This window comes from Pleurodeles waltl, chromosome 3_1 (genome assembly GCF_031143425.1).
Source record: "Pleurodeles waltl isolate 20211129_DDA chromosome 3_1, aPleWal1.hap1.20221129, whole genome shotgun sequence".
Taxonomy (NCBI): Eukaryota; Metazoa; Chordata; class Amphibia; order Caudata; family Salamandridae; genus Pleurodeles; species Pleurodeles waltl.
In genome coordinates, this window is record NC_090440.1 from 974,978,727 (window position 1) to 974,992,454 (window position 13,728).

Here is a 13,728-nt window from a genome sequence, read left to right on the forward strand (position 1 = left end):
GGCTGAGACCTGATTGGTGGAGATAGGCTCAGATGGGAGCACTCTCTACTGGGTAATATAGTTAAATATGTTGTTTAGGTTGAGCGCACAAGTGCTGTGACCTGTTGTAAGTATTGTGGGCTTTTAACCACGACCACTGCACGCCCATCACACACACTTGTTCATGGGCTTGCCTTTCAAAAATCCTTTATCATTGGTAAATGCTTTACGTTTATCCCTCCTAGGGGTGGTTTTATCGCCTTGCAGACTGCCCGTTACATGGATAATTGTGCGATTGCCAATATATTTGCAAGCTAACTTATTTTTCTTTCTGTGCTCATGGTGCTTTGAATCGGCTCGCTTATGTCAACTGTTTTATTTTTCAGTTTCAATTTAAGTGGCAAGAAAAGTCCAGTTAGGAATTTACAATGGTGCTGTAATAAAGTAGTAAAGAAAGAGAAGCAAAATCTGAAAACTCCGGTTCTGAAACAGAATTATTACCGCTCCTCCTTCCCATTAAACTTTCCCAGACTGAACGCCTTTTCAAAAAGTTTTTCGTTCGCCTTTCTTGTAGATAGATGCACGTGCATTTATTGTTAACCGCCTGTTTTCCCCTGGGACGCAGCTCCTCTTGTAAACGTTCCCTCCAGCGCATTTGCGCAGTGCTTCACTTCACGAAGAGCCTTTTTTTTTTTTTTCTTCATGGAGTCTGGCCAGAATTTATGCGTAATGCCCATGCGGGTAAGCAATGCTACTACAGTTGTGCGCCTGTCCTTTGCGTCTGCGCAGTGTTGTCCGTAGCGCCCGCCCGCCCGCCTCAGGGCGCGTGCGCAGAGTGACCCAGGCGGCAGCAGTTCCGGGCCCGGGCGCTGGGTGACGCTGCCCTCGGCCGGGCTTCAGAGTAGCCGAGGGCGGAAGGAAGGAGTCAGGCCGGGCTTCGGGCCCGGAATGAAGGACTGCGAGTACCGGCAAATTTCGGGGGTGACCCCCGGAGCTCCCACGCCTCCCGGCCCTGCTCCCCCTCTTCGCCGGAAATGGGAGGTGTTCCCCGGCCGCAATCGTTTCTACTGCGGGGGGCGGCTGATGCTGGCCCGGCACAGCGGGGTCTTCGCGCTGACGCTCGGGCTGATCCTAAGCACAAGTGGCCTCTTCTTCGTCTTCGAGTGAGTGTCAAGGGTGATGGTTGGGTCGGGGATGGGACAGTCTGTGGGCGAGAAAGTAGGGAAGGGGTACATAGGAAGAGAAAGAGGGACAAATAAAACTCCTCTCCAGGGGTTGTAAGCGCTATATAAGTACACACCAGGTTCCCGGGGCAGTGGGAGAAGAATAGAGACAGAAGGTCGGAGTGTGAAGAAGGAAGACATCGATTAAAAAGGATATGCGTGGTTGGGAGTGTATGTATGAGAGAAGGGTGCAATGGTATAAGAGAGTGGGAATAATAGTGTAGGAGGAAGGACGGTGAGGATTGGAAGCACCAAGGAAACTAGGGGAGGTGGGCGCGGCTCTGGCGGCCAACGAGAGGACGCTGGTAGTAGTAGTTATATGGTTAGTTGATCAGCTGCATGGATACAATACCCATAAGCATTTTCACTCACCACGCTATGTCATAACGAGCATCATGCCACACTGTCGGGCGAACAATCGGAACCATTCAGTCAGTAGCTCTCTTTTATGCCTGGTTTGTCTATTCACACACACTGAGCTGTTGCGGACCTTAAGCGTTGTGCTATTTGGGCCATTCGTGCGATAAGCCAGGAGTAGAGTATTTGAGCTGCCCACCGGTACAAGTTACCGTGGCCTGCCTGTGCCACTTTTTTTTTTTTAGCCCCGTACACTTTGCCGTGGCCTGTCATTGTCACTTTTTTTTAGCCCGGAATGAGCATCAGTGGCTAGGAGAGAAGACCTGTGGCACAGGAGGAATCCTGCACGATGCAGCTGTATTAACAGTCAGCTGTAGATATGTTAATAAAAGAAAGGGGCTACCTGCTTTTAACAACCCCAACGCATATGAATGAAATCATGCTGGAGGCCTGTACTAGAATATGCTTTTGATGTTAATTTTTTCTGTTAAATCAAGTCTCCAAGTGTTCGCATATTGTAAGATTGGTGGGCAGAGGCACAAGGACATTTTGTATCAGATGAGCCAGTTTGTTATCGTATCGTGCACACGACTGCAGCAAACGGTTACCTGCTCCAAAGTTACATTTACTACCATATTGGATTTTGGTGAATTGAACTGAGACTAAACAATGTTTTCTACTTACAGGTACTAACCATCAAGTCCAGTTTTTCTATCCATTCAGTAACCCACTCCTGTTTCTTGTTATTTTTTTAATTGATTTTGCCTATGTAATAGTTATGAACTCGCTCCCAATCTTCTCATTACACCTGTTGATGATTGCATTATAAAAACTCTGACTTGATAGCTTTTTTTGCTCCAACTCCTTCTGTTAGTTACGTCCTTTGGTTGATTCAAGTTATTTGACTACAATTGAAAATTATGCCAGAAGGGCACTGCATCTGTTCTTTCTGTTACTGTTAATCTAGTTTTAACTTATTGAGACCGTGTAGTATTCTTAGTCTCTTGAGGCATTGTAGACATTTAAAATTCTTTCTCGAACCCAAATACACGACAACAAAGTAATTGCACGTTATTCAGATGAGCTCAATATCCTGTCAAGTTTCTTTTTAGTTGGTCTTGTTTAGATGAGGGGTTTATGGAATGAGCCCAGAAGCGTGTGCTCTGTGAAGTGTGAAGCGTAGTCCTCCTGTGCCGGACAAACCGTTCGTGGTGATGTCTTTGTGCAACGCGTGCCGGGTGCCCTGCGAAGTGGCAATGGAAAGTTGGCCACCCTAGTTGTTCTGCTTGTTTATTTGAACCTTGTAGGGTTTACGTTCTGGATTAAATGTAGTGAAGATGTAGTGTAGATGAAGACACGGGACTTAAGTAGGTGGTGAATTTACGGTAGGTGAGCGCAACTAATGATGATAGTGGCTGAAATGTATCCGTTGCGAGTAGGAGTATCCGCTGTATTCAGTGGGTGAAGAATGGAAGATCAAACTTTTTGTCTAAGGTTTACAAGCTTACTGTTGTGGTTTACGATCTCTGACTGATGGTGTCAGAGATTAGAATGGAGAGGACGAAGGAATTCTGGAGCGGGCAGTTGGCGAAGGAGCAGTGAGGAAGGAGCCTGTGATGATCTCGGTGGATGTTTTTTTATCATTAAAGACTTGTGGCTTAACCTTTTGTGGCTGGACTCATCATGACAGTGACATTCACTGTTGGCGATGGGCAAACTGTCTAGTGCCCCATTCCCTGTAAACAGAACACAACTGTTTACAGTCAGGTGTGCTAACTGGTGCTAGATGTTAGACTAACCCATTCAAAAGGTCAGTTGCCAACTACGATCAGCATGCATGGTTGGTGCTTCGCTTTGTGGCCCGTATTTATACTTTTTGACGCTAAACTGCGCTAACGCAGTTTAGCGTCAAAAATTTTTGCGCCGGCTAACGCCATTCTGAAGCGCCATGCGGGCGCCGTATTTATTGAATGGCGTTAGCCGGCGCAAGCAGACCGGCGCTGCCTGGTGTGCGTGGAAAAAAAACACGTACACCAGGCAGCGCCGGTGTAGGGAAAAATGGCGTTAGGGCGTCTTAAAAATGGCGCAAGTCAGGTTGACGCTAAAAAATCGTCTTAACCCGATTTGTGCCATTTTAAACGACGCCCAGACGCCATTTACATGACTCCTGTCTTAGTAAAGACAGGAGTCATGCCCCCTTGCCCAATGGCCATGCCCAGGGGACTTATGTCCCCTGGGCATGGTCATTGGGCATTGAGGCATGTAGGGGGGCACAAATCAGGCCCCCCTATGCCACAAAAAAATATAGAAAAAAAAAAATATTTATACTTACCTGAATGTCCCTGGGGTGGGTCCCTCCATCCTTGGGTGTCCTCCTGGGGTGGGCAAGGGTGGCAGGGGGGGTCCCTGGGGGCATGGGAGGGCAGCTGTGGGCTCATTTTGAGCCCACAGGTCCCTTAACGCCTGCCCTGACCCAGGCGTTAAAAAGTGGCGCAAATGCAGGGTTTTCTGCCCCGCCAACTCCCGGGCGTGATTTTTGCCTGGGAGTATAAATACGACGCATTTGCGTCGCAGTCATTTTTTTGGACGGGAACGCCTACCTTGCATCTCATTAACGCAAGGAAGGCGTTCACGCTAAAAAATGACGCTCTTTACTCATACTTTGGCGCTAGACGCGTCTAGCGCCAAAGTATAAATATGGCGTTAGTTTTGCGCCGAATTTGCGCCGAAAAAAACGACGCTAATTCGGCGCAAACGGAGTATAAATATGCCCCAATGTGTCACAGCATCTAATGCTGCCATTTCCTAAATAGAAATCAACTACATTGTGGATGGAGGTGATGTGGATATTAGTCTGTCTAGTTATGATGGTTGCTTTTTAAGTACTTAAAGCGTTTTCCTGGCCCTTGTAATGCTTTTAGACCCCCCTTACAACCATCATTTGTGAGCCCTTGTGAATTTTAGTACTTTGGAAAAACCGGGCTCTTGAGGTGACAGGGTGTGAGGGAGGTAGAAAGAAGACAAAACGTGTAATTTATGGCAATTGGGATTGGGAGTTACTAGTTTAGTTGCTGGGTATTAGTGTTTGGGAGCCAAAAGGTGCAAAGAGGAGCCGGAAAATGGAGTAGGCAAAGATTCTCAAGAGAATGTGAAGCAACATACATTTAGAGTGTGCTGCGGGAGAATAGGGTGTGCTATGGAGATAAACTAGACGTGTCTCTGAACAGTACTTTGTATAGGATTAGTGAACCTGACTGCATCCTGCTGCCATCTGCAAGGCTGTGGGGCCTAGACGAAGTAGGCAACGGGCTCTTAAAAGATTCAAAGGCGGAGAGCAGTGAGTGATTGATTATAATTGACGTAAGTGATGAATGTGTTAATGTGTGTGTTTGAAGAGAGTTGGTTAAGTTCTGGGAGATGGTGAATAAGGAAATTACATGATTGAAGACATTCATGTTTTATTTTTTTTGAAGTCTTAAATATATTAAGCCTGAACATCTCTGCTTGCTGTCAGATTATTAATGTGTTTTTTCCTCCCAACCTCACCACGTTAGTTGGGCATAAGGCGGTGGATGAAATTAGCTTTCTTTCCTAGAAGTCTGTACACTGTTTTGTTGATCCTTTGTTTATAGAATGTGTATTATTTGAAATTATTTTAAAATGTGTTTATGTAAACTTAAGCTCCAGTTTGTGTGGACTTTCGAGCATTGTAGGAAGTTGGCTCTGTATGCACTATTTCAAAGTAAGGAATAGTATGCACAGAGTCCAAGGGTTCCCCTTAGAGGTAAGATAGTGGCAAAGAGAGATAATACTAATGCTCTATTTTGTGGTAGTGTGGTCGAGCAGTAGGCTTATCAAAGGAGTAGTGTTAAGCATTTGTTGTACATACACACAGGCAATAAATGAGGAACACACACTCAGAGACAAATCCAGCGAATAGGTTTTGTTATAGAAAAATATATTTTCTTAGTTTATTTTAAGAACCACAGGTTCAAATTCTACATGTAATATCTCATTTGAAAGGTATTGCAGGTAAGTACTTTAGGAACTTTGAATCATTACATTAGCATGTATACTTTTTACATAAAACACAATAAGCTGTTTTAAACGTGGACACTTAGTGCAATTTTCACAGTTCCTGGGGGAGGTAAGTTTTTGTTAGTTTTGTCAGGTAAGTAAATCACTTACAAGTCTCAGGTTTGGGTCCAAGGTAGCCCACCGTTGGGGGTTCAGAGCAACCCCAAAGTTACCACACCAGCAGCTCAGGGCCGGTCAGGTGCAGAGGTCAAAGAGGTGCCCAAAACGCATAGGCTTCAATGGAGAAAAGGGGGTGCCCCGGTTCCGGTCTGCCAGCAGGTAAGTACCCGTGTCTTCGGAGGGCAGACCAGGGGGGTTTTGTAGGGCACCGGGGGGGACACGAGTCCACACAGAAAGTACACCCTCAGCAGCGCGGGGGCGGCCGGGTGCAGTGTGCAAACAAGCGTCGGGTTCTCTGTAGATTTCAATGAGAGATCAAGGGATCTCTTCAGCGGTGCAGGCAGGCAAGGGGGGGGCTCCTCGGGGTAGCCACCACCTGGGCAAGGGAGACGGCCTCCTGGGGGTCACTCCTGCACAGGAGTTCCGTTCCTTTAGGTGCTGGGGGCTGCGGGTGCAGGGTCTTTTCCAGCCGTCGGGAAATGGAGTTCAGGCAGTCGCGGTCAGGGGGAGCCTCGGGATTCCCTCTGCAGGCGTCGCTGTGGGGGCTCAGGGGGGACAACTTTGGTTACTCACGGTCTCGGAGTCGCCGGAGGGTCCTCCCTGAGGTGTTGGTTCTCCACCAGTCGAGTCGGGGTCGCCGGGTGCAGTGTTGCAAGTCTCACGCTTCTTGCGGGGAGTTGCAGGGATCTTTAAATCTGCTCCTTGAAACAAAGTTGCAGTTCTTTTGGAGCAGTGCCGCTGTCCTCAGGAGTTTCTTGTCTTTCTTGAAGCAGGGCAGTCCTCAGAAGATTCAGAGGTCGCTGGTCCCTTGGAAAGCGTCGCTGGAGCAGGGTTCTTTGGAAGGCAGGAGACAGGCCGGTAGGTCTGGGGCCAAAGCAGTTGGTGTCTTCTGTTCTTCCTCTGCAGGGGTTTTTCAGCTCGGCAGTCTTCTTCTTCTTGTAGTTTTAGGAATCTAAATTCTTAGGTTCAGGGGAGCCCTTAAATACTAAATTTAAGGGCATGTTTAGGTCTGGGGGGTTAGTAGCCAATGGCTACTAGCCCTGAGGGTGGGTACACCCTCTTTGTGCCTCCTCCCAAGGGGAGGGGGTCGCATTCCTATCCCTATTGGGGGAATCCTCCTTCTACAAGATGGAGGATTTCTAAAAGTCAGAGTCACCTCAGGACACCTTAGGGGCTGTCCTGACTGGCCAGTGACGACTCCTTGTTATTCTCATTATTTCTCCTGGACTTGCCGCCAAAAGTGGGGGCTGTGTCCAGGGGGCGGGCATCTCCACTAGCTGGAGTGCCCTGGGGCATTGTAACACGAAGCTTGAGCCTTTGAAGCTCACTGTTAGGTGTTACAGTTCCTGCAGGGGGGAGGTGTGAAGCACCTCCACCCAGAGCAGGCTTTGTTTCTGTCCTCAGAGAGCACAAAGGCTCTCACCGCATGAGGTCAGAAACTCGTCTCTCAGCAGCAGGCTGGCACAGACCAGTCAGTCCTGCACTGAACAATTGGGTAAAATACAGGGGGCATCTCTAAGATGCACTCTGTGTGCATTTTTTAATAAATCCAACACTGGCATCAGTGTGGGTTTATTATTCTGAGAAGTTTGGTACTAAACTTCCCAGTATTCAGTGTAGCCATTATGGAGCTGTGGAGTTCGTTTTTGACAGACTCCGAGCCCATATACTCTTATGGCTACCCTGCACTTACAATGTCTAAGGTTTTGCTTAGACACTGTAGTGGCATAGTGCTCATGCACATATGCCCTCACCTGTGGTATAGTGTACCCTGCCTTAGGGCTGTAAGGCCTACTAGAGGGGTGACTTACCTATGCCACAGGCAGTGGGAGGTTGGCATGGCACCCTGAGGGGAGTGCCATGTCGACTTAGTCATTTTCTCCCCACCAGCACACACAAGCTGGCAAGCAGTGTGTCTGTGCTGAGTGAGGGGTCCCTAGGGTGGCATAAGACATGCTGCAGCCCTTAGAGACCTTCCCTGGCATCAGGGCCCTTGGTACCAGGGGTACCAGTTACAAGGGACTTACCTAGGTGCCAGGGTTGTGCCAATTGTGGAAACAATGGTACATTTTAGGTGAAAGAACACTGGTGCTGGGGCCTGGTTAGCAGGGTCCCAGCACACTTCTCAGTCAAGTCAGCATCAGTATCAAGGCAAAAAGTGGGGGGTAACTGCAACAGGAAGCCATTTCTTTACAAGCATCTTTCCGTGTTTAAGTGATTTCCAATGCAAGCATTTCAAAGCTGACACTGACCTCATTCCGTTTGTACCATTGTGATCGGAAGAAGTGTGTTCTGCATTACCATTTTTTCGATGTTAGTAAGACTCCGTGAAGTGCTGACTTGGCCCAGCGAAAGTCTTATAGCTACGAGTCATTATAACATTTTTGTAGTCCAAAAACGATTGATCATTTGTAGGTCAGTCTTCATATTCCGCTGGTACCCAAAAGCTTGGAGACTATGGCGAACGTTTTTCTGTAATCCATGTGGTTTTCGGGCATTGAATTCCGATATGTAAACTCTTGGTGATTGGGCTATAAATGATTCCCATCTGGAAGGCTGCGTATAAATGTTTTCTGGTTGAACTGCAGTAGGGCGCTGGGGGTGCATGCTGTGAACGGTCAGTGACTGTGAATCTGCGATTTATGTTTGGGATTAGATCAAAGCCAAGTGATTCATGGATTTAAATATAAGAAGTTCACATTGTTTGTAATATAGCTACAACAATCGGAGTGTGTTTACAGATAACCATTAATCATAGTAACGTTTGTACATAGGTCAGTGGAAATCTAAGGTGAGGACTGACTTTTAAAAACATATCTCAAACTTTTGTGTTTCACTGGCTTCTTGAAAGACATAAGATGTATTGTGTATCTGAACTAACTGTAGAGTCGCTGCTTTTCTTGGACATTTTGGCTGGATCCAATTTGAAGGATCTAACGGTTCTTTAGAATGTGATTTATTAGATATTTTATTGTGTCGGTGTATTTTCAAGTTTTGGGGGTGGGCAATATGGTAAAGAGCAAATTTATAACCTTGCTATCAGTGGTAATACCACAGACAACAAGGGTTCTTGGCTTACAGACATGCGTGGAGCAGTAGTGCATTTGACTTACAACAGGCGTGCTTGCCTTGAGTGGAGTGCGATGGCTGAATGATTGAAAAGATGGAGGTAGTATCCGCTTGGGATTGTTGAGCAGGCAGCTGGGATTCTGTTGCTATGGTCTTGTTAGAGATTTTGCTGTTAAAGTTAAAATTAAAAAAATAGAGAGGGTAATGCTTGTCTGTCTGTGCACACGTTCTTTCAGTGCAGTATTATGGAGGCCTTTATTAATGATGTGTAGGTCACAGAAAGAGCGAGTTTTGATGGGTGTTTTTCTACATTGTTCTTTAGCTACGTTGCGTTTATGGCATGGTTTACCAGTTAGTGGGAATGAGCTGGCCCAGTTTCTTTACACCATTTATATAAAGGTTCCCTGCTCTCTGAAGTACTATAGGGATAATTGTTTGGTGGGCCTACCTCTGATCTATTTCACGGGTGCCGCTGCATCTAGAGTGCAGTATGTCTCTTGGTTAAATGCTTCAAGTTGCTCCTAAGTATAGACAAGGGTCCAAAGTTGTTCTGGATTAGAGGTCAAGTGCAGTGTGGAGCAGAGTTTGTGGGGTGGTTTATTATTTTTATTTTTTTCCCGCCCTTCTCTGTGTTGCAAGTTGTCTTGGAGATTGTGGTTTTGGCAAAGGGTAGCTTGTTGCCTTGATGTGTCTTTAGAAGGGAATTGTATGTGTAGAGTCTGTGATGTATTGTGCATAGGAGCTGAAAGATTTAATCCTGGTCACGTTTGAGAAGATGTGAGTTTTTTTTAGGAATGCAGGGTTTGAAGGTTTGATCCGAAGTACATAAACATTAGAAAAGGAGCAGCTGGGTTTTGAATGGGCATTGTTGTGTTCTGGAAGCAGGTTTTAACCGCGAGCACTGAATTAGGTGTTTTTCTGGAAAAAAAAGATGGAATCCCTAGCCCCTACCTCCGTGCTTCTCTGCCACCCATTTGATCATGATCATTCCTCTGTTGGTATACTTGGCCAATAGGGAGGTTGTAGATTATGGGCTCCAGTCTTCGTGGAACAGTTTACCCGGGATAATTTAGATTTCTTTTTTTTTTTTCATTTGATTTGATTGCATTTTACATGCAGTTTACAGACATCTAGCATTGCACAGTATGTTATAACAGAAACAACTTGAAACAGATCATGAGGGTCCGATTATTGCAGCCCCAGCTGTTCTACCTCGGGCTAGGATGGTGGTATATACTTAGTCGAATATATGGGCTGGCGGGAAGGAGGCTTGGAGGGGTGAGCAGCTCTTGTCTCATAGCATGCTAAACCGTTCCATGGTGAAGTGAGTTTCTGTAGTGGGGCATATTCCACCCCCTGGTGCAAGAGCAGGGCCAGCATGTGTGCCCAGGATATAGATTCCAGAGGGAGCATGGATGTTACTTTGGGAGCTAGGTTTGCGCCGGGGTCTCCTCTGTTGGGACTCTGGCTGTTGTTGGGATTGCACCGAGAACTGTATCCTCATCAAGTCTGTGGGCATTGAAAGGTCATAAGGTAAGTTCGATTCTTCAACCCCCCCCCCCCCCCCCCCCACTTCTTTCCCCAAAATCCCGTGTGTGAGAGTTCGGGTGTTCCCAGGTCCCTGCAGTTATCTCTACATAGAGTCTCTAGCTCCAACTCTGTCCATTTTCTTTTTTCTACTAGGCTTGCCCATTGTGGAGTATTGGGTCCTTTGGGAGATTTCCAATATAAATTAAATAATTAATTTGTTTCAGGAACTCAGATTTTTTCTTTGTGTGCATCAAAATTTAGCAGTTGGGACTGTAGAATAACAATCACCGTCTAAAGAAAGCTGCATTGCTGGAGTAATAGAAGAGTTGCTTAGAAACTGGCTGAGTTGCTGGCAGGGATTGTAAAGTAAGGCGATTTGGCCAGATGGAGTAATGTTTGGGATGAAGGAACTAGAACAGCTAGCATCTTATTCTGATAATTTTGCAGTGACCTTATTGATATAATATGATCACAGTGAGAGATAAAGAGGAACAGGTGGCACACCTTGAAACCTTCAATAATTAACGCATCGAAACTCAGGTACAGTGGCACAGTGACAGTACGGAACAATAATAGACACCAATCCATGTAATTCACACAGGTTTATCCGAAGGTATTTTTGATATCTGGGTACCCGTGCTCTCCATCTATGATACTCAAATGGAGGTTGAATCTGCCCTGTTTGTATCATCGTAACAGGGTGGGGTAGGAAGCTGTTGATTAAGAATGCCACATTGCATGGGCGGGGTTTCTTTATCCAGAACAACTGGATCTGGTTTCATAGCCTAGGGCAGGCAACACAGAACAAAATGATTGTTCCGTATTGTCACTGTGCCCCATACTTCTCTGTTTAGATGGTGGCCTTATTGGACCACTGGGTGCAGCTTCTCAGTGGTAACTGATTACATGTGGCTTCTGTTTGCAGTTGTCCTTTCCTGACCCACCATTTGACACTTGCTATACCTATCATTGGAGGAATCCTCTTCTTCTTTGTCATCAGTTCGCTGCTACGCACCAGCTTCAGTGATCCAGGGATCTTGCCCAGAGCCACTCCATGTGAGGCAGCAGACTTAGAAAAGCAGATAGGTAAGGCTGGTTCATTTTTTCCTTGTCGTTGACGTTTGTGTGAATGTTTATATATATATATATATATATATATATATATATATTTTTTTTTTACATGGGCTCTTATCAGTGTGAATCTTCCACTCTCATGATGAGTGAGTCCGCCTTCACTGAATTTAAGAAGACAACAGTCAGTACTCCTCAGCAGTGCTTCCTTACACATGTTCTAACTCAATCTTTGTTTCTGCTTGTAGAGTAGGAATCTGGTTTTCTTTTCGCTGCTAGTCTGATGTTTGGTCAACCCAGGGATTTGTTTTGATTAGTGAATAGACTGTTGCTTTACCAATTTAGAAGAGGCCTTTGTACTCTTGAAACGTTTTGCATACTTGTAACATCTGTAAGTTTCTTACGTTGGTCTAATGAATGGTATCTTCACGTCCACAGAATCTTTTTTTTTTGTTATGCTGCATAAACACGGCTTTGGAACTTTCTTATGGGATTGATGCCCTATTTAATTTTCCTCGTTTTTAAATGTAGTGTTTTTATTACTACAAACAAACCTTCTTTATTGGAATGGGATGATATTTAGAGCACCAACATGTTATTGACTTGGTCCTATTTAATAACTTTAGTTTGGCTGGTGGGCACTGGACTAGTGGGAGTTTGGGTTGAGTAGGAGTGTGTTTTGCAGTAAGTGGGACTATGGCCTAGGGAAAGGGTGTTTCTAATTTTGTTGACCAGGAGTGTTGATTTAATACTGGTTGTATGTAGCATGAACCAGACCTTGGGTATAGCATCAGTAGAATTTGTAACAGAGAATGTAAATAAAATAATTTCAGCATAGATAGAAATAATTTACAATTTTGGGAAAACTTCTAAAGAGCTGATAACACCAGAACCTGTGGGATGTGAATGTGGTTGAAGACTTTTTTTGCATGCAAATCTCATTAGTAATATAGGAGTGACCTATGGAAGATTAATTCAAGGATGGTTTGGGTGTTATTGAAGCCTTTCACTATTGTTTGAGACATTATTTTACAACAGATGATATGAACTGGGAATACTCTCTAGATTCTGTAAACATTTCACCGGATGGGTCAGTACAGGGTGGCTGTCCCGAATAAGGGAGGTTTAATGCTGAGCTTTGTCTTGCTTTCATGTTTCCCCTATTTAGAGCCAGATTGTTGGATGTTATTGTTTCTTTATTAGTGAAACGAGCTGTTGTGTAGATTCTGTTGGCTTCTAAAGACCGGCAGTTGATTTAGGTCCAAAAATATAGTCAAACCTTCTTGGTGTTTGTGAGAAGAGTAGAAGTATGGAATAAGACTTTTTTGAAAAGAACGAAGAAAGACCCCTGTGGAGTGAGTTAGTGTATACTAAACATTATATAACTAAGGCTTGTCCTACAAGTCCTGATTGAAAAGTCAGATGATTTTCTTGGGACCTTGTTTTGTGCTTCAAGCTGTAGTGAGGTATCTAGGGTCAAGCCAAGAAATACCACAGTAGTGGCATTTACATGAAACATTCTTATGTCTCTTAATAGGTGGGACCAATCGGTAGAAAGTGGTTTAGTTTAATGCAGGGGAGAAAAGGAGAATCTTTTGAGTGTTTAGTCTTAGTTCTCGTCAGGTCTTCCTTGACTGAATACCAAGTTGTAGTGTGTTTGTAAGGAAATTTCGCTTTTTTTATGGCCACCCCCAAGTTTTTGGACTTATGCTGCTGTTTTTTTGTCACTGAGAGTGCGCTTAAGCCTGATAAAACTGAACTCCGTGCCACCGTCTTGACACAAAACTGGGTGTGTTTCATTGCCTATACCGAATGGCCTAGGTTAACTTAACTAAGTCCCTAGTAAACGGTACCCAGATCATGTAAGTTAGGGAGTCACCCCAGGTGATTGTTTTACTTGTTGGGCCACCCTGTGTGTGACACAGGTAATTTGAGTCTTCCCCGTCCGCCATTGCGGACTGGAAGGGCAGTTTTAAACTGCTAACCCAGCTTTGCTAGTTAAAGCAATGACAAAGCCAAACCTCCCTCTGCAATATGTGCAAGTCACCCCTATGGCAGGTCTACTGAGACCTAAGACAGGGTTCAGGATATTTCTAGGGCAGAACATGTATCTTACGTGTTCTAGTACTAAAAACGCAAAACTGTAATTTTTACTGTGGAAAGACTTAGTTGCTTCATTGGTGAGTACATGGTTACTCACTGGTATCTCAGTTGTGCTAACTCTTGAATAGTGCCACCAAAAGTTGATGCTGTAAGGTATCAAAGAACTTGTTACATAAAGCCCGCTTTGATGCTCAAGTTG

General features: G+C 45.1%; 1 protein-coding gene across 4 annotated transcripts in view; it reads left to right on the plus strand.

The window, feature by feature from the left end:
- Positions 1-795: 795 nt before the first annotated feature.
- ZDHHC18 (zinc finger DHHC-type palmitoyltransferase 18) overlaps positions 796-13,728 on the plus strand; it is a 93,099-nt gene continuing 80,166 nt past the window's right edge. For 2 of the 4 annotated variants that reach the window (XR_011201464.1, XR_011201465.1), the window contains exons 1-2: positions 796-1,142; positions 11,281-11,441. Coding sequence is in view for 2 of the 4 variants with exons in the window: in XM_069224054.1 (XP_069080155.1) it covers positions 928-1,142; positions 11,281-11,441 (376 nt within the window). In the remaining 2 variants the exon portion in view is untranslated. The remainder of the gene's footprint in view (positions 1,143-11,280; positions 11,442-13,728) is intronic. The other 2 variants (XM_069224054.1, XM_069224055.1) reach the window with 1 other exon arrangement.